At 62.1% G+C, this 18,368-nt stretch overlaps 6 protein-coding genes across 6 annotated transcripts; all 6 read left to right on the forward strand.

Annotated features, from left to right (window-relative positions):
* Nucleotides 1-833: 833 nt before the first annotated feature.
* On the forward strand, nt 834-6,143 carry LDBPK_191170 (hypothetical protein, conserved; the record flags this gene model as incomplete). Its single annotated transcript, XM_003860244.1, has 1 exon — nt 834-6,143. One exon carries the CDS (start codon nt 834-836, stop codon nt 6,141-6,143), a length of 5,310 nt encoding a protein of 1,769 aa, XP_003860292.1.
* Nucleotides 6,144-7,136: 993 nt separating this feature from the next.
* Nucleotides 7,137-7,529, forward strand: LDBPK_191180 (hypothetical protein, conserved; the record flags this gene model as incomplete). The annotated part of the gene is made up of 1 exon (XM_003860245.1): nt 7,137-7,529. The coding sequence occupies one exon, from the start codon at nt 7,137-7,139 to the stop codon at nt 7,527-7,529; it is 393 nt and encodes a 130-aa protein (XP_003860293.1).
* Nucleotides 7,530-9,137: 1,608 nt separating this feature from the next.
* On the forward strand, nt 9,138-10,316 carry LDBPK_191190 (actin-related protein 2, putative; the record flags this gene model as incomplete). The annotated part of the gene is made up of 1 exon (XM_003860246.1): nt 9,138-10,316. The coding sequence occupies one exon, from the start codon at nt 9,138-9,140 to the stop codon at nt 10,314-10,316; it is 1,179 nt and encodes a 392-aa protein (XP_003860294.1).
* A 1,008-nt stretch (nt 10,317-11,324) lies between these two features.
* Nucleotides 11,325-11,954, forward strand: LDBPK_191200 (hypothetical protein, conserved; the record flags this gene model as incomplete). The annotated part of the gene is made up of 1 exon (XM_003860247.1): nt 11,325-11,954. The coding sequence occupies one exon, from the start codon at nt 11,325-11,327 to the stop codon at nt 11,952-11,954; it is 630 nt and encodes a 209-aa protein (XP_003860295.1).
* A 1,128-nt stretch (nt 11,955-13,082) lies between these two features.
* Nucleotides 13,083-13,781, forward strand: LDBPK_191210 (hypothetical protein, conserved; the record flags this gene model as incomplete). Its single annotated transcript, XM_003860248.1, has 1 exon — nt 13,083-13,781. One exon carries the CDS (start codon nt 13,083-13,085, stop codon nt 13,779-13,781), a length of 699 nt encoding a protein of 232 aa, XP_003860296.1.
* A 2,261-nt stretch (nt 13,782-16,042) lies between these two features.
* Nucleotides 16,043-17,074, forward strand: LDBPK_191220 (hypothetical protein, conserved; the record flags this gene model as incomplete). The annotated part of the gene is made up of 1 exon (XM_003860249.1): nt 16,043-17,074. The coding sequence occupies one exon, from the start codon at nt 16,043-16,045 to the stop codon at nt 17,072-17,074; it is 1,032 nt and encodes a 343-aa protein (XP_003860297.1).
* Nucleotides 17,075-18,368: the final 1,294 nt, after the last annotated feature.

Below are 18,368 nucleotides of genomic sequence, written 5' to 3' on the forward strand. Positions count from 1 at the left end.
AAGCGCAAACATGCTGTGCGCTTCCCTGCGCACGCAAGTCGAACGCTCGACCAGAGCGGACATGAATGGCCCCCAGGCGTGCCCCAACATCATTAGCGGGTGTATAGAGCGAAGCTCTGACCTCTTTTTTCCAACCGCACCACCACACCATACTGAAGCCGAGACGTATCCGACGTTGTATACAAGGCAGCGAGAATGCAGAGGCGTCTGCGCGAGCGTTCGCATGTTACTGCCATCAGTCGACCGGCTTGCGCCTGTGCACGGGTCAGGCCGTGTGTTTCTGTGTGTGTGTGTGTGTGTGTGTGTGTCTGTGTGTGCCTGTCTCTCTGAAGGCGATGGGCACACCTGGGACATGGATTCCTAGAAGCATACCCTTCGCATGCGCATCACTCCTTTCTGGTCCTTCTTCACCACGACCGTCACCCCTCCTGCATCTACCTATTCTCTTCGCCCTTTCTGTGCGGGCGTCCGTGCGTGTCTTCTGCTATGTTGCGTGGGTTGGTGACGCGCTGTCGTGGTGTGGCTTCGGCTCTTGCACCCGCATGAGCGAGCACCTGCAGCTCAGAAACTGCGAGCCAATCAGACCTACACAGAGATAGAGAGAGAGCCGGTATACTGTGTCGCCTGTACGGGAAGCGAGCCGCCTTGGATGGACCAGTGAAGTTTAGGCTTGAGACGGAGCGTTGCAACAAAAAAAAAAGAAAGGTCACGCCGATCTCCCAGCACATCACCGTTCTGTGCCTGCACCCGCAACAACACCGTCACGAACGGTTATCTTCGTAGCTGCACCACTCTTCCACAAGCACATGCATACGCGCACGCACGACACTCACATGAGCGATGGGCGGTCCTTCTGGTTTTCTGACCTCCTGCGCCATGGCAGCCATGAGAAGAGTGAGTTGAGAGGTGGTGGCCACTCCGACAGCAGCGACAGCAGTGACCGAGCGACGGAAGTCTTTTACGATCATCAATCCGGCCTGCCGCAACATGAGCCAACAGGCCCCTCCACCGCTCGAAGCGGCGACAGTCTTGCCCACCAGTCTCTCCGGCTCATCCCGGGGGGCCAGCAACAGCAGCAGCAGCAGCCACCAACCAAGCAAGTGCCCTCTGCGTCTCCGACTTCCTCCCTAGATGACGCGCGTAAAGGCAGCGTTGACAGCTTCCCTGCCAGCACCTTTGCCTCAACGGCGTCGGGTGCAACGTCGTCCGCGTTGGTTGGCACGGTGGATGAGGCGGTGGTCACGATGGACCACGCCGTCCGTGTTCCGTCTGCCCTGCGTGGTGCTGGTCGCCGAACCATGTTCGACGTTCTCGTCGACGTCGCAGCACGACAGCGACGACAGGAACAGCGGCAGTCGCAACCGCAGGAGTCTGCGGAGGGTAAGAGCCTCGCCAGCAAACCTAGCACCACCACCAGAGATGCTCAGGTGCTGGCGCCGCACCCGTCCGGTACCGCAGCGTCGTCGCTGGTCGTCGCCTCCTCTGCGCGAGAAGTGACGTATCAGATGCTCTTTCCTCGAGCTGCAGTTGCTGCGGCTGCGGCGCGCATGTCTTCATCGGGCCCGACTACTCCCCCCGCGGTGGGCTCGACGCGAGAGCTGGGCAAGGCATACACCCTTGCGGCAGCTCCTCCAGCTGCTGCATCTGCGGCGGAGCCGCCTTCGCCGAGCAGAAGCGAGCGCATACACAGGTACACCTCGCCAGTCTCTCACCGTTCGCCTCCACTGTCCTCTCCGCCGCCGCCTGAGCGGGCGAAGCCGGACCGCCGCCTGCGTCATCTTCTGCCAGCGCACTTGCGCGGCTGCCCAGCTGCGTCGCAGAGCGCCGATGACAACTCACACAGGCACCAGCTGCAGACAGCGCGGCAGCACGAGGCCAACTGCCCGCCGGCTCGGCATGCAGGTCATCGCGCCGAAGTTTCGGCTCTGGATGTGTCGGATATCTCCAGCATCAGCAGCTGCAGCGAAGACGATACTGCAACGCCTGGCATGCGACATCCGCCGCCTCACCGAGGAACGAGGCGAAATGCGGCCGAACCCTCAGCTGCCGCGTCTACGTCGCATCCGCAGGCGCCAACAGCGGTCGCACGGCCGACACTGCTTTCCAGGCTCATCGACGGTGGCGCCGAAGAACTCGTGCGCCTCAGCCACCACCGTGAGGGACGCGACCGAGGAGAGCCAGATCGGCCGCAAGGGGCGGCCAAAGAACCAAAAACGAGGTGGGCGCTGCTGGAGCACGTGCTCATGGGAACGGCCGGGGCGGCGGCGTCATCATCGCACGCAGGCAGGCCGAAACTTGCGGGTGACCGCCACCGCCGCAGGCGCAGCCGACACCATCGTGTAGGTCGTACCACTAACAGTGGCAGCTCAGAGAGGAGCACAACACACAGCAGGACCACCGACGCCTCTGCATCAGACCCGGACAGCACGAGCAGCCGCGGAGAAGACTTCGGGCACGATGGTGGCGGTGTTGTCGATCTCCGCAGGGACCTCGACGACGAAGTGCCGCAGTGGGTGAGGCAGCACGAAGCCGCCCGCGAACGCCTCGCCCAGTTGCAGCAGCAGCAGCAGCAGTTCTCCTGGGCTTCACCGACATTCAGCAACGCGCACATGCTCGCCACCGCGCGAGTGGCGGCAGCGGACAAGGCCCGGGCGCAGGTGGCGACGACTGCGGCAGCATCGCAGGCGTTCTTCGGCAAACCGCGGATTTTCTATCCTTCGTCGATGGCGCGGCGCACGCCGAGTGCGGCGTCATACGCGGCTAGCGGACTCGCAGGTGGTGTGGCTGCTTGGTCGACTGTGAGTGACGTGGGCCGAGGCCGGCACGACACCCGAAGCGCGCTCACTGCAGTAGCGACTGCCGCCGGTGTGCCGCGATCCCTGCTCGCGTTTTGGAAGGAAGGAAAGCGCCTGCTGAAGCAGCGCTCCTCCAACGCGACAGCGGTGGCCGTGGTCGAGTACTTGTGGCAGCGCTTTCAGGCGTGGAAGCCGTGTGGGTTGCGGCTGTTGCATCGGCTGCACAGCGGCTTCTGCTCCTGTGAAGCTGCAGCACCGCCAGCGGGGTCGTCCCTGTCGCGTGCCGAGCACGAGAGTGGTCCCGGCCGCCTCCTGGTGAACCCGGCGTGCGATGATGCTGTGGAAGATGCCGGCGGGCCCATCGAAGACATATCGGGCACCACCAGCAGCGATGACGACGGAGGCCACGCCTCTGCCGTGCAGAGCAAACCGGCACGGAAACCACGCAGAGTCAGCAAGCAGGCATCGCCGCAGAGGCGTTCACGCGGCACCACCGGTGGAGGTAGCGACGCAACGGACGGGGCAAGCGCACAAAACAAAGACGAAGGGAAAGCAGGCGATGCTGCCGCAGCCGTCGCCGCCGCCGAGGCGGGCGGCGGCAGTGACGAGGGTATCGAGCTGCAGATGAAGGTGCGCTACATGGAGTCCGCCTTCAACGTCGTGGCCGTGCATGGTGAGCTCACCTATGCGAGCGAAGGCGCCTGCGCGCGTCTGGGACTTGCTTATCCTCTTCCTCCCTCCCCTCCCTGCTGGTCACCACGCATCAGCGGTCGTGCAGACGACGCTGAAACGACGCCAGCAGAGCAACAGCGACGGTGGACGTTCCTCGTTCCGGAGCCGGCGCTCACGCAGGTGCCGGTGCTGCTGCAGGAGTACCTCTACCTCGCGCCACCCTACACCGTCCTTCGCGAGGTGCAGACTGTCCTCTCCAGCTATAACTTCACAACAGACGCGCTGCTGCGGCAACACGCGGCGGAGGAAAAAGCCGCTCAAGAAGAAAGGCAGCGACGGCGCGCGCTCGACGCGTCCAACGTAGCCGGTGTGGCGGCGCAGAAGACGAACGCATCGTTGACGACGGCTGCAGTAGCGGGTCGCGCAGCGGCCGATGCCTTTTTGGAGGGGCACATTCTAGACCGTGGCGACGGAGAGTCTGGTGGTCGTCAACGTGGGGTTAGCCCGACCCGCAGCGGATCGCTGCGCAACAGCGCTGCCGCGAGTGCACCCACCCGCTGGTGGGCAGCGCTGGAGGGGAACGACGAGACCTCTGTCGTCCGCGAAGCCGCCTCGATCCACACACGGGCACCGGCTGACCATGCAGACGCTCCCGTAGCGAATCGCTCCCCAACATCCTTGCGCCGAGAGTTCGGTGGTGAGCCGGTGAACCTCGGCCCGACACGCCCGGGTCGGGCGACGCCGCTGAAGCACCCCCAACGCCGGCAGTGGCCCGTGGAGGACGAGGAGGACACCCACCTGCGAATCCAGTCAGCTGACGGCGTGGAAGGCCACACCCCAACCGCAGTGAGGCAGTGCGGCAGCGGTTGTGCGGGAGCGTCCCCAGAGCCGCACCAGCCACCCGTCTCTCGCTTCCCACCACCACTACCACCGCCACTGAGCGATGCCGAAAATGGGTGTGACGCCGTCAACGATGAGGCACAGTGGCTACAAGGCGTCCCGTCCGAACAGCCAACCGTGTCCCCGTCCTATGTACGCGCGAGTACCGCCAGCGTCAACTCGATTTCCATCGACGGGTTCTACGACCCGCTCGCGATGCCCGCACTGCCGACAACGGGCGCCAAGAGGGGGATAGCGGCAGCGTGGGGCGCCAACGAAAGGCGAGGTGACGGTGGCGGCAGCGGCACGAACGGGTTGGCCATCGCCACCGCAGACGTGACGACGGTGCTCACCAGAGAATCGAGGCACGGCGCTGGCCGTGAGTTTGTGCCAGAGGACGCGTTGGAGCGCGGACTCGCTGCGGGGCCTCGGCAACTGCCGATCCCGCCTCAGATGACCGCGCGTCCGAGCAACAGCCTCCGCTCGCCCGGAGAAGTCGAGCCAGCTGCCGGTGTGTTTGGCGCTGTTGTCGGGGAGGATGCTCGGGGCCGTGGTGGCAACGCGCTCTCCAATGAAATGTCTACCGTGACAGCAGCAGCCATCTCGGCGGACCCGTTGATGGATCATCGCGTTGGGGGTGGCTTCCCGCGCGGCCCGACAGCTGACTGGGACATCCCTGTCGAGGTCCTCTTTGCGCTGAGCGGCGGCAGCGGTCAATGGCGGGAACGATCTGAACAGCCTTTGCGACATACGCGGCGGCACCGCGATGCCGAAGTCGGCAGTGTAAGAAAGGAAGATGAAGATGACGATGACGGAGCTCCTGTGGTGCAGCAAGGCCTCGCAGGTGCCCGTAGCCAGGCCATCACTTCTGCACGGTTCGCGCAAAAGCCAGTGCACGCGCACAAGCGCCACCGACACGAAACCCGCACGAGCGACGGCGCCTTCGAATTTACCGCGCGTGGTGGGGCGTCCAGTGCGTTGGGCAGTGCCGCTGCGTCGCAGCTCGCCTCGCAGAGGATCCCGCCGAGCGCAACCTTTTCGTTTCCGACCCCGCGTTGGCGATCCGCGTCCGCTGCGTCTTCGCTCGTCTCATCTGCAGCGCCGTCATCCAGTAGTCCTTCTTCTTTGTCAGAGCCGGAGGACGGGGACGACGACGGTGTGAAAGGCGGCGGCACTGCCCATGCAGCCCGGAAACCGTGCTGGAAGGTGAACGTGAATGGAGCAGTACGCTGGCCGCGTCATGGTACTCGTCGCAGTGAACGCGATGGAGTCTTCGTCAGACGCCAGCAGCAGCAGCAAGAGCGGTGGATCCGCGAGCTCTGGGGCCGCGGGAAGCAGAACAGCGAACCCTCCGTCTCGCCTGCTGCGCCATCCTCTGTCTCTGCACCGGCTCATGCGCTGGCCGGCCCCTCTCCATGCAGCCAGCATCAGCAGCAGACATCGCAGTGGCACAGGCAAGCTATAATGTGCACATCAAAGCCTCTCTCCTCGGCTGTTGATGCATCGATATCGGCGATGCGTGCGGCGAGCGCTTCCGCCAGAGCGGCGCCAATAACGAGCGAAACGGGCGGCAACGCCGCGATGAACTCTGCGCCACGATCTTCGCCGCTCCCAGACGAGGATAGTGCCGCCATCGCATCGCACGCTGACCCTCTGACGAGCCTCAGCTCTCTGGAGGCGATTGTCCGTGGTGTTCCAAGCGTGCCAGTGCTGCACCAAGCCGAGGATGCAGACGCGAGTACCGCCACAGCAAGCTTCTTCGCTCTGGAAGACGTTTACTTGAGCGATACTGATTGACAGCGTTGCACGAGCGCGGGGCGCATATACAGATATACATCCAGAGAAGCCTGCCGACATCCGCGCGCGCGTGCGATAGAGAGAGGGAGGGGGAAGGGTATGCGTATGTGTCTACCCCTCTCCCTCCACTCTATCTGCATCGGCGCATCCAGCGTGCGGCACACTTCTCAGTCGTCTTGGTGCCCTTCTGTCTGCTGCTCTTCTCTTCATGTATATATATATATATGTGTGTGTGTGTTGGGCCTGGCGGCCCTCCCCACAACCACCCCCTCTTGCTGCGGCTACGCGCATAAGCGCGACAACCGAAGAAGGGCAGGAAAAATCGTGGCGCACAAGAGAAAGACAGAAGGGGAGGAGGGCAGCTTAGACCGCGCTGCGCATAGATGTTCGAGAGGGCGATGCTGCCGGCGTGCACGTCCCACACGCGCGTCTCGATTCCTCTCCGCCAGCAAAGAGACATGCCTGCTCACGCGGCGCATGGGAAGGGTCGCCGGCATATGGAACGCCGCGTCAGTGTCGCTTTTTCCGTTGGAGCCACCCTCCCCCTCGCACGCTCTTCTCGCTGAGCTCAGCGAGTCCGAAGGCGACTGGAAGAACGCCAAAAGTCAATGATGCGGCTCTCTGCTAGTAGCCACGGAAACCCACTCGCTCATGCATACACGCGCGCACATAGATGTCGAATGGGCGGCACAGATCAGCAACAACAACCGTCACCTGCGCACCGGCACGCCCCTCCCCCTCTTTCCCCCTTCCAACTTCGCCTTCTCTCTTCGCCCGTCGTTTCTATCCTCCTTACCTGTGTGTGCATGTGTGTGTGTGTGTGTGTGTGTCCAAACATCTACTCACGAGCCAACGCGGATATCGAAGCTCCGTAGCGCACTCGCTCTCTAGTTTTCTTGTCGGTCATACCACGCTCGTGCGTTCGCTCGCTTGTTCGGAGCGCTCTCTTCTTGTATTCGCATCCGCAGACTCCACATACAGCACACACGCGCCATGGCGAACGGTGTGACGGCCAACAGCATGCGAGTGACGGCGAAGCCGCCAGACCTCGGCTCCTTTCCGCTCGATCACTACCGTGAGTGCAAGAGCGAGATCGAGAAGTACTATGCTTGCTTGAAGGAAAACAACTACATGACGCCCATGTGCCGCGATCCGGTTCGCGAGTACCTCGAGTGCCGCATGGACCGTGGGCTCATGAAGAAGACCGATGTGAAGAGCTTCGGCATTCCGGAGACGGAGTTTGTGCCGACGAAGCAGCACCGCATCGACTTGAAGGAGCAGTGGTTGCGACAGAAAATGAACCAGATAGGCGTGGTCGGGGTGGAGAACTACATACGCGATGACCTGGATACGCCGGACGGGTATGAGAAGGAGAAGGGGGCCTGAGTAGATCACCCCTCCCCCTCCACTCCAGGCGGAGCAGGAGAGGTGGTCAGAGAGGTTAGCGGGAGGGGAGCGCGCACACGTGGATACGGCCGCTTTGAGCAGATGTGGACCCCACGAGAAGCAACGCGCTGGGGTTTTTTTCTCTCCTGCTCTCGCATCGTTGCTCCCTTCCCTCCCCCTTCATCCCTCCTGGCCCTGGCCCCGGCCCCGGCCCTTCCTCACCGACGGCCGGCATTTTGTTGGCTGCCGTCCATTTTGCGTCTTTCGTTTTTGTTGTCACTGCTCTCGTGCCTCGCTCGTCGGAGCTGCGCAGGCTGTCGCCCTGTCGTTGTGTGCCTGTGTGGACTGTAGATGTCCTTGTCTCGTTTTCGCTCGTAGTCGGTGTAGCCCCGTGACGGCATGGGGGAGCACACCTCTCCGTGCGTGCTATCTCAGGGTCCAGTGCCCACCCACCCCCCTCGCAACTCGCTGTGCTGGAAAGCCAAGCAGCACCCCGATCCCCATCCCCTGCCAAGTGCCGAGCCGCTTCTGCTGGTGACAGGGGGGTTAGTGTTGGGTGCAGGGGCCGCGCTCAGGTCACCGAGCTGGCGCCTTGCCGTAAACGCGTGTGTCTCCTGCCGCCTCGCACCACGCGGATGGGGCCTGTGGCAGGGGCCGAGTGGTGGGGAATGGGATGCGGAGTGGCGTTGGGCCTCGCGTTGCATGGCCGAGAGATAGAGAGCGTGGACACAAGTTGGAATGCGTATGCGAGGGTGCTTGGGCGCACTGCCACTTGGTCCTCTGGCTGGCGCGTGTCCGTCTTCCCCCCCCCGCCTCTCTCTCTCTCTCTCTGGCCCTACTCGTTCTCTGTCGATTGCTGCCTGTTTAGCTCCATCACACAGATCACGTCACACGTTTTGGCTCCGCAAGGCACACCGAAAAGGGGGGCTGGTGTCCGCGGCGTCTGCGCAATGTTCGTCGAGGCGGATCACATGCATTGGTGCAGCGGAGCTGCGTCTTATGCATGACCCTCCCAGGCGGGGCTCCCCTCCCCTCCCACTGCCATCCCCCTGTGCCCTCGCTTCGCTTGTGATTTTCTTTGTATTTGCTTTTCTGCTGCTCGTTTTTCGGATGATCGCGTTGCTTAACGCTCCTCTTAGCGCCCCGTCTCCCCCTCCCCGGCTTCTCCTCAATTCTCACACTATATATGCCGTTTCGTGCAGCGCCCATCCACACCCCAGGCCACACGCACGAGCAGCTGAGAGAGCGAGCTGGCGCTGCAGCTGCCTAGCAGGGCACAGCGAGCACCGCTGTTGTCCGACGACATGAACTGTGTTTGAAGGGAAGTAACGAGAGAGAGAGAGAATGCCAGTAGCTGCTTCGATGGCCGGCACACCGGTGGTTCTGGATAACGGGACGGGCAACGTTAGATGCGGCTGTGCCGGCGTCTCTCCGTTGCCGCTGCTCCTCTGCCCCACCGTCCTGGGCCGACCGACGATGCAAGCCGTCACCCCACTCTCGCGCATCGCAGACTCGCCTGCGGCCTCGCTATCATCTTCTCACTTCGCGAAATCCTCCCTGTGCACGTCAGTGTTCAAGGGGCTGACGGCGGTGCGTGGCCTGGAAAGCATGCGTCTCCATCGAGCACAGCCTCTTGAAAAGAAAGCCCTGTGCGGGGACGACCTTGCGGCGACGGGGGCGCTCGCCATGGTGGAGCTGACGTATCCGATGCGCAACGGCGTGGTTCACAACATGGACGCCATGCAGGTGATCTGGGACTACGCCTTGTGCGAGCGGCTGCCGGCGCTGGTGGGGCCGTCTGGTGGGAGCACAGCCCGATGGCGGTACGAAGACGGCCTCGCGTGGCTGCAGGACAGGCCCTTGCAGCTGAGCGAGCCACCGAATATGTCGCTTCGACAGCGATGTGACCTTCTTGGGCTGTTCTTCGAAAAATACGGCCTTTCAGCGATTCAGACGGTGCAGCAGGGAATCCTGTCGCTCTTCGCGAACGGCACCGAGCGTGGCGTCGTCGTCGAGTGCGGCGAGGGGCTCTCCCACTGTACGCCGGTGTTCGACGGATTCGTGCTGGCGACTGCACAGCGCCTCGTTGACGTGGCTGGTCGCGCGGTGACGGAGCGCCTTGGGCAGGTCCTGGGGCATCAGCAGCCGCATCGACGGTACCAGCGTCGTGTGCCAACAGGGTCTGATATAGGCGCAATGTCGCATGCGTCTTGGCTCTTCAATGACATGAACACACTCCGACAGATTAAGGAGCATTACTGCTTTGTTGCACACCGGAGGAACGGCCTGGAGGATCGGCTGACGCGGGAGACGAGCGCTCTGCACCGCGATTGTGTGCTTCCGGACGGCACCTCCTGCCGCCTGGGGCCCGAGCGGTTCGCCGCGCCAGAGGTTCTCTTCAACCCGCAAGAGATCGACCACGAGTGTGACGGCATTGCCACGGCGCTGTGGAAGTCGATCGAGGCCGCCGACATCGACGTGCGTGCTGCCCTCTATGAGAACATCATCCTCTCCGGAGGATCCACCTTGCTGCCAGGCTTTGGGGCGCGGCTGCAGAGGGAGATGAAATCCTTCTACTTGACGGAGAAGCTAAACGGCGACCCGGCACGCATGGCTCGGTGCCCGATCCGGGTAAAGGAGCCGCAACGGCGGCAACACATGGTATACATGGGCGGTGCCCTCCTTGCAGAGCTATCGCAGGATCAGCCAGAGAGGTGGCTGTCGCGGAGCGCCTACGAGGAAGGCGGCACCTCTGCGATCATCGCTCGCTACCATGGAGCAAACTGATCGAGCGTCGATTTGTGCGCTCGTTGTTGCCGCGCCGGCGGCATTTTATCCGTCGACTTGTTGGCCAACGGCGCTGCAGAGAAGAGCGGCAGCACATGCATCGCTCTTTGTTGATTTTTTCGTGTTCTCTGATGACCGGAGGATACCCTCACCCTCAAATCTCAGGGTCCAGTGCCCACCCACCCACCCCCTCGCAACTCGCTGTGCTGGAAAGCCAAGCAGCACCCCGATCCCCATCCCCTGCCAAGTGCCGAGCCGCTTCTGCTGGTGACAGGGGGGTTAGTGCTGGGTGCAGGGGCCGCGCTCAGGTCACCGAGCTGGCGCCTTGCCGTAAACGCGTGTGTCTCCTGCCGCCTCGCACCACGCGGATGGGGCCTGTGGCAGGGGCCGAGTGGTGGGGAATGGGATGCGGAGTGGCGTTGGGCCTCGCGTTGCATGGCCGAGAGAGGGAGCGGGGGCGCACGCTTCCGTTAACCCTTTGCAGGCGCATTTCCTGTTGAGGCGCGCCCCTCCTTTCTGCTCGTCGCGCGTTGCGCCACCTATCCCTTCTCGCCCACTCGCGCTATTTTCATTTGTGCTGCGCAGCACCGCTCCGCCGCAATGCCTTCCACAACAAGCAATACAGAGCAAGCGTGTAAAGAGCAAGACACAGTCACGTTGATCAACGCAGCCGCCGTAACTGTTACCTCCCTCCCACCCCTCCATGCATGGGTGCACGTGGGACATGTGCGTGGAAGACTCGCTTTCCTCTTATCCCGTATCTCCGGCGTGTCAGTGACATACCGATGCGGTCGAAGCTTCCTCTTCGTCAACCTCACGTCGCTCTCCCGCCTTTCTTCTCGGCCACACTCCACCGGCCTCAACGTCTCGTGTGGTCTCTCTTCGTTCGGTTTTTTGTCTGTTGCTCATATATATATATATATGTTTTACTTCCTCGTGCCTCTCGGCGCACGGACAACGATGGCGCGCGCACAGAGAGTTCGAAACACACCAACAGCAGCAGCAACGATGGGCAAAGTCAAGAGGCAAGCAAATCATGCCATCAAGAAGATCCTCATGAAGGAAAAGTCGCTCGCCATGAAGAAGAAACGCGAGGCGGAGAGCTACCACGAAACCCCCGAGTCCAACACCACCAAGCAGGCGACCAAGGACTACGCGGCTGTGCTCTTCCGCAAGGCGCTGGTGACTCAGGCGGCCCCGACGCGCACGGCACACTTTCTCTCCTACAACACCGCCCTCGGCCCCCCGTACCGCATCTGGCTCGACACAAACTTTATCAACTTTTCCATGCAGAACAAGATCGACATTGTGCAGGGCTTGATGGACTGCCTTCTAGCCAAGGTCATCCCGTGCATCTGTGACTGCGTCTTTGCAGAGCTGGAGAAGCTAGGCAAGAAGTTCCGCATCGCGCTGAAGCTGGCGCGAGACAAGCGGTTTGAGCGTCTGACGTGTGACAGCAAGTACGCTGATGACTGCGTGGTGCGCACCGTGACGCAGCACCCCATCTACATTGTAGCAACGTGCGATCAGGAACTCAAGCGGCGTCTGCGAAAGGTGCCTGGTGTGCCTATCATGTACATTGCGAAGCACCGCTACACCATTGAGCGTCTCCCGGAGGCGTACGGTGCCCCCGAGTAGAAAGGCCGAGAAGAGGCGTGAGTTAGGGTGAGGAAACGAAGGAAAAGAATACGCGTACAAGCGGAAAGAGGCGCTGCACGCACCTCTCAACGCTTGCCCTGCCTGTATCCCTGTGCAACATCGCCCCACGTACCTGTGTCCATGTGTGTGTGTGTGTGTGTGTGTTATCGGCTATTCGCTTCTCTTCGTCTTGGCCGTGGCTTTTTGCTCTTCTTGATCGTCAACGTTTAAGCGTAAGCTGCACCAGCAGCACCAAAATGTCATCGTCATCCTGCACGCACAACGGCGTGCGCTCTGCTTCTCCATTCGACGGATTCCACGCGGCATATGCGTCTGGTAGTGCTGGTGGTGGTGGTGGGAAGAGGAGGGGAGGTGCCCGTGGGGCTTTCATAAAAGGCTCGCGCAAACACGAAGGACAGAAGAAAACGACCTGCGGACTCGAGTGCGCGCCTCTGGCTGCTCATCTGGGACAGTTGAGAAGCCCGTAAGTCTCGCGCGGGGAGACAGGCACGGAGCACAGCAGAATAGCGCGCCTTGTCGTCGCCGACGGCCATGATCTCGAGCACGCAGGCGGCGCGGCGCATTGTTTCGCATGCGCAGTAACATCAAGGAAGCGCCACTATTTCTCTGACGCTCCCTCTTCGTTCTTCTTCTTATGCGCCTCGCGTGCCTTTGTCGGATCTAGGAGGACCATGCAGAGGCCTTTCGATGGGAAAAGGAGGAGAACGAGGAGGGCGAGTCTTGAGGCGAGGAGGTGCGTTCCTAGCGCTGCATGCCTCCCTGTCATTGCTGCGGCCGGTTCTCATGACGACTGCGCTTCACAGACCTCTTCGCTCGATATACATACGATTATATTTCTCTCCTCTTCCTGGCGCAAACACTGCCCCCACCACATACCCCTCCCCCCGCCCACCGCCGCAGCAAACGGCGGAAACGAATTGTTGCATGTGGCGCCTCCGTAGCTCAGGTCCGTGCGCTGGCCACGTAGCTCGACTGGCCGCCTGTACGGCGTGCCGTGTCGTTGTCGGCTCATCCGGTGCGGCCTCTGCTGTCGCGGCGAGCTTTCGCACCACCTCAGCGGGTACCTCCCTCGTCGTAGCCCACCGCGCCAAGAGTTATCACTTCTTCATGAACCTAGACGACCCTGACGCGACGCGGCGCCGCATCGAAGACGACCTGGACCGCCTCGCCAGCGACGAAAAGAAGAACACGACGGCCTACCTGCACAGCCTCCTGAATCTGGCTCTGAGCCACTACCAGCGCGGCGACTTTATCAGCGCACGCGACATGGCCGACTACACCCATCAGAGGGCGCTGGTGCACAACTCCAAGTCTTCTTTGATCTACTTCACGGCAACGACGTGCGCCCGTTGCGCCGAGGCACTGGCGAAAGAATATGAGGCACACCTACAGCGAAAGGATGAACAAAGCCACGTATCCGCCGCCCTGACGCCGGAGCCGTCGGTGGTGTTCAGTGCGCGGCGCGCCATCAAGAAGCTGCGCGCTGACGCGGAGCGGTACCGCGCCATCGCCCATCGTGTGTACCACCGCCCTGACATGGCGTTCATGCGGGGCAGCGGCGACGGAGGTGGTGGGAGGTGGCGCTCGTCGGCACGACACACCGAGGGCCGTGACACCCGCCACACGTGGGCGGACGACAGCAGCAACAACGGCGTTGATGAGGAGTACATGCCGTACATATACGGCCCCCGTTGGCAGGATCGACGGAAGCGGCCGGAGCACGCGGAGATGAAGCACTACTACAAGCATCAGTGCGGGACGTCGCCGTCGTCGCGTGGTGAGACGCGGTGGAACGTGCCTAAGTGATAAAGCGAAGGAATCGTGGCAGCAGCATGCCTGCACGTAAAATGAGGAGGGAAGCATTCGTGTGCTCGCCTTGAAAGTCGCTCCCTTTTCTCAACCTGTCGCACCGGGTAGGTATGTGCGCGGAGGCATGGCCAGCGCGTCCCGACGAGGAATGCGCATCCTGTTGTCCGCCCACACCATCCATGAAGTGTCGCCACACCGGTGTGCCATGTCTTTGCGTGTAGGCCGCTCTTCTTCCTCCATAGGCACAGCGGTCTTTTGATGGATGTCGCCGATGCTTCGGGCGCTGTAGAACTCGTTGCCCGCCCACCTCCTCGCCCTGGTCGGTGAACGCACTCGCCAACATCAGCTGGTGATCAAGCACACACACATACACACACGCACAACTCGAAGAAGGGGAAGGGAGGGCGAGAATTACGTCGAGCGAAAAACAAGGAGCACCGCGCACTGCAGCTCGCGGCGGCGTCTCGTCAAGAGTTACGGCTTTTTCACTTCCTTCTTTGGTTGCCAACGCCCCGCTCATGAAGAGCGCTGAAGCGCCCCTTTTTGTGGAGAGGAGGGGAGAGGGACTATACCAACTCCTGCGCGCTACGGCCGAAGCCCCTTTTCGCTCGTATGCCCTCAAGTGCGCGCACGCGTCTGCAGCGATGATGTGGCGGGCCTTTATCTTTTTCGCGTTTCTGCCGTCGCCTCCTTCTCCGTCGATCTTCACCACCGCCCCCCCCCTCCTCCCTGCCTTCCATCTCGCCACAATTGGCTCTCCCACTCGATCACGCTTTTCGCCCCACAACTGCCGCAACCCCTCACCGCTCGTCACCCCACAGACATACACGCATACCTGCCTCCGCCAGCTCACGAGCGCCACCAGTGCACGTCTACAGCGGTGAAGGCTCGCAGTCGGCGGTCCACGCAGATGCCCGTCGATCGGCCTATGCCTTCATACGTCCTCTCCTCCCTCCTCTTGCTCAGCCAGTTCGCGAGCCGCTGCTTTTGTGGCTCCAACGCGTCCGCTCTACCATGCGCAGGTCAGTAAGTGCGCACATGCACAACCACAGCTCACCGATCTCTGTTGCACTGCGGCGATGTCGCCGAACCAGGCCAAGCAACATCGTTTGGCGCCATCCAGTCCACTGCAACGCCAGCTCATACAGCGCAGGCTCGCTCCAGGATTAGGCTCGTCACCGCCTTCCAACCTCAACGGCCCAGTTTCTTCTCATGGCTCCACCCGCCTCTCTCTTCATGAACGCAACCCCTTTCGCAGGCGCCTGCACTTGTACCTTTCTGTATATCTTTGGGCTTGCTTGCGCATCTGCTTCTCTGCTCTGTCTTTCTGTGGGTGTGTGTGTGTGTGTGTCTGCCGCTGATGCTCTCCGCACACCACCACCACCCACCCCCTCCTCTATCGCTCGCTCGCTCGCTCAAGGCTGGCGCCATCACGACTGAGGCATAATGCGCTAGCCAAGCGCTGCACGGGTCGGCAGGGCTGCGCATCGTTTGGGCGCATCGAACTGCTGAGCGAGTCTTCCCTCACCGCGTTGTCTATCTTTGAGCGGAGCGGACCGCCGCCGTTCCGTCCATTCTCCCTCCCCCCCCCCCAGCACTAGAGGAGGCTGTCGAGCGGTGGTACCTCTTGGACAGCGGCTTGCCATGGATTGCCCACTGGACGGGCCTTCTCCATCTCCCCGCGGCTTTTGTTCTGTGCGCAGCTCACCCTCCCACCCTTGCTGTACCTCTCTCTCTCTGTCTCTGTCTGTCTCCGCCCCACCGAACCCCGACAGCCTGAGCGAAGAAGGGAAGCGTATTGCTCTTTCTTGCTTTCGGGCGGGGGTGGCGTCTTTCTGGTACGTTGCCGCACGACCTTCGTCCCGGCGCCCGCACTCCAAAACGTCCACGCCCTCCCCCACCCACCCAAGCCTTCCCTCCTGATTCTCCTCATCCCCCTCCAAGGCGGCGGCACATTACCGCATACGGGGGTAGCACCAGCTGCAGAAGGAACGCCATCGCACACAAGCGAGAGAGAGAGAACGGGGGCGTCGAAGTACGTTCCTCCCTCTCTCCCTTCCCCTCCCTCTGCCCCTGGTATTCCCTCAGTTCTTGTTTTTTCGGTGTGCGAGTGCGGCACTGTCATGCTGAAGCGGAGCGTCAGTGCGGCGGCGAGGAAGGCGGGTGGTGGCGCGTCGGCCGCAGCACCCGCGGCCGGGCAACAGCCGCCCTCCAATCCACTTTTGCCATACGCGCTGCGTCGCGCGGCAGCCTGTGAAATGCTCTACGGTGGCTCTCGCGTGCAGTATCTCGTGCAGCCGCCATTCAAGCTTCACAAGATTCGCAGCGAGAACCTGCCGCCGCCGTCTCTCTACGCGGAGCGGCACGACCTTGGGCTCGAGATGCAGCTGCCGCGTGACATGCACGTCTACAACAGCATTAACATGGCCATCCAACGCCAGGTCGGAGCAGATTCTAGCACGCTGGACGGGGAGCAGCAGCAACAGCAGCTGCAGGATGGGCACGCTGACGGCTTCGACATGGGCGCTTTCTTCACTGAGCAGCACCACCCTGAGCGGCATCACAACTCCTCCTTGCCGTACGCCAAACACGATACGAACAACGTGCTCGCGATGCGGCTCTTTCCTGTGAACATTGGCGTTCGTGCGCGTACAGAGGCGATTCGGATTCGCACCGAAGACTGCTTGCAGCGCCTTCGCGACGCTGATCTCTGCGCGAAGATGCGCATACCGCTCGAGTACCCCCTCCCATTGAGCCACCGCAGCCAGTACGCGGCTGTTCATCGCGCGCGACGAGAGCGTTGCTACGATGCTCCGACGGAGAAGGCGGGAGAAAGCGCGGCGGTAGCGGCTGAAGAGGCGTCGCGAACGGCGCATCTACGCGGCGCTGCTGCCCATCCGCCGCCGTCAGAGCTCTCCATCTTAACTCGGCCAGTCGACCGCCTCGGCAGACACAGCGGCAGCAGCGCCGCTGCTTGCACCGCAGATGCTGACCACCTAAGCTTCCCCGTGCACCCCTTTGCAGCTGCTGCTGTCTCGTCCGGCTGCCACAGTGCGCGCAGTGGTAGTGCCGCCCGACTCGCCTCGCAGCGTTGGCTGCCGTTGCAGACGCTGAAGCCGATGGGGCACAACTGGAGCGCCGCAACGCGCAGCAGTGGTGTGCGCGGGCCGCACATGCAGCTCATGCAAGAGCGACTTGACCAGAAGGGCTTCGGCTGGAAACGCAAATCTCGCTCGCTTTGGCAGCAAGACGTGGCAACGGCCGGCTTCCGTCCGCATCGCTACTTCTAAGCACCGGCAATCAATCATCCCCCCCCCTCCGTGCGCGGTCGGGCGGGTGGTGGCGGCTGGGCGCGGTGACACCGATCGTACGAAAGCCGCATGTGATTTGCGTGCTCGGGTTTGTGCCTCCGGCCATCTTCACTTTTTTTTTACTTGTTGGTGTCGGTGTTCGCTTCATGTGGTAAGCCGTGTTGTGAGCAGCCGATGGGCTGGGGTCTCCGCGTGTCTGAGCCTGACCTCTCGGGCTCCCTCTCCCTTCTGCGTGCGGGGTGGGAAGGTGCTGGATGGGTACCTACACGCAGCATGCTCATGAACGGTGATTCAAAAGAATGCGCTTGGAGCGGCAACGGCGGCAGCGATGCTAAGCGGTCCTCGTGTTCAGGATCGCCGGCATGGCGTCTTGTGCATCCACGTCTCCCGCCCACCCACTCAGCCCCACCAGAATATCGTGCGTCCGACGTGGGATAGCAGTAGTCTTGAGGGCGTGGTGGTAGTGGATGGTCGAAACCGTTGCAGCAGCGCGCCATCATCCACGAGTGAGAGTGAGGAGAAGCAAATCGAAGGGCTCACTGGAGAGACAACAGCCGTTCTTCCATCTCTCGTCCTTCCAGCCCCGCCAAGCACCCGCAATCACGCTCGCATGCTGTCCCGAGCTGTCTTTCTGCTTCGCTTGTTATGCCTCTCCTCGTCTCTTCCTGGTTTTCAGCCCTCGCACCCACTCACCTCCGTCCACCCTGGGCGCACGCCCGCGTGATCGCGTTTGAAATGCATCGCCAACGACACTACCGCTAGCACCGCGGCAGCGTGGTGTTGTGCACAGTGCTGCACCCACACGCACGCACACACACATCCACATATGCATATATATGCAAGCCAGCGCCCATGTCACCTTGCAGCTCAGAGCGCCGCTGATACCACCACAGAAGCGAGCAGCTAAGGCCCGTCGGCCTGACTCACTCCTCCCTTTTCTACCGGCACGCTCCCTCCTCGTCTTCTCTACTCGCGCCTTTCCCGTCCATCACTCGTGCTCCTCTGACCTCTGCATGCCTTCTTGGATGTCATACACCGTCTATGCGTGCTGTGCTTGACCGCAGGTGCACACAGCGCTCGCATTTTCGGGCCCTGGGGCCTGTTTCCGGACGGCGTTGCTGTCCGTGCGGCTCGCTGCTGTGCGTCTGTGGCGGCGGGGGCATTCCACCCTCTCCTGAACCCGCGCGTAAGCGTGTGTCTGCGCACAGCGAGCTCACGGCTTGCCGTTGTGAAGGGGCACACAGGGGGGAGGGGGGGGCAGCCATAGACACGC

Source organism: Leishmania donovani, chromosome 19 (genome assembly GCF_000227135.1).
Source record: "Leishmania donovani BPK282A1 complete genome, chromosome 19".
Lineage (NCBI taxonomy): Eukaryota > Euglenozoa > Kinetoplastea > Trypanosomatida > Trypanosomatidae > Leishmania > Leishmania donovani.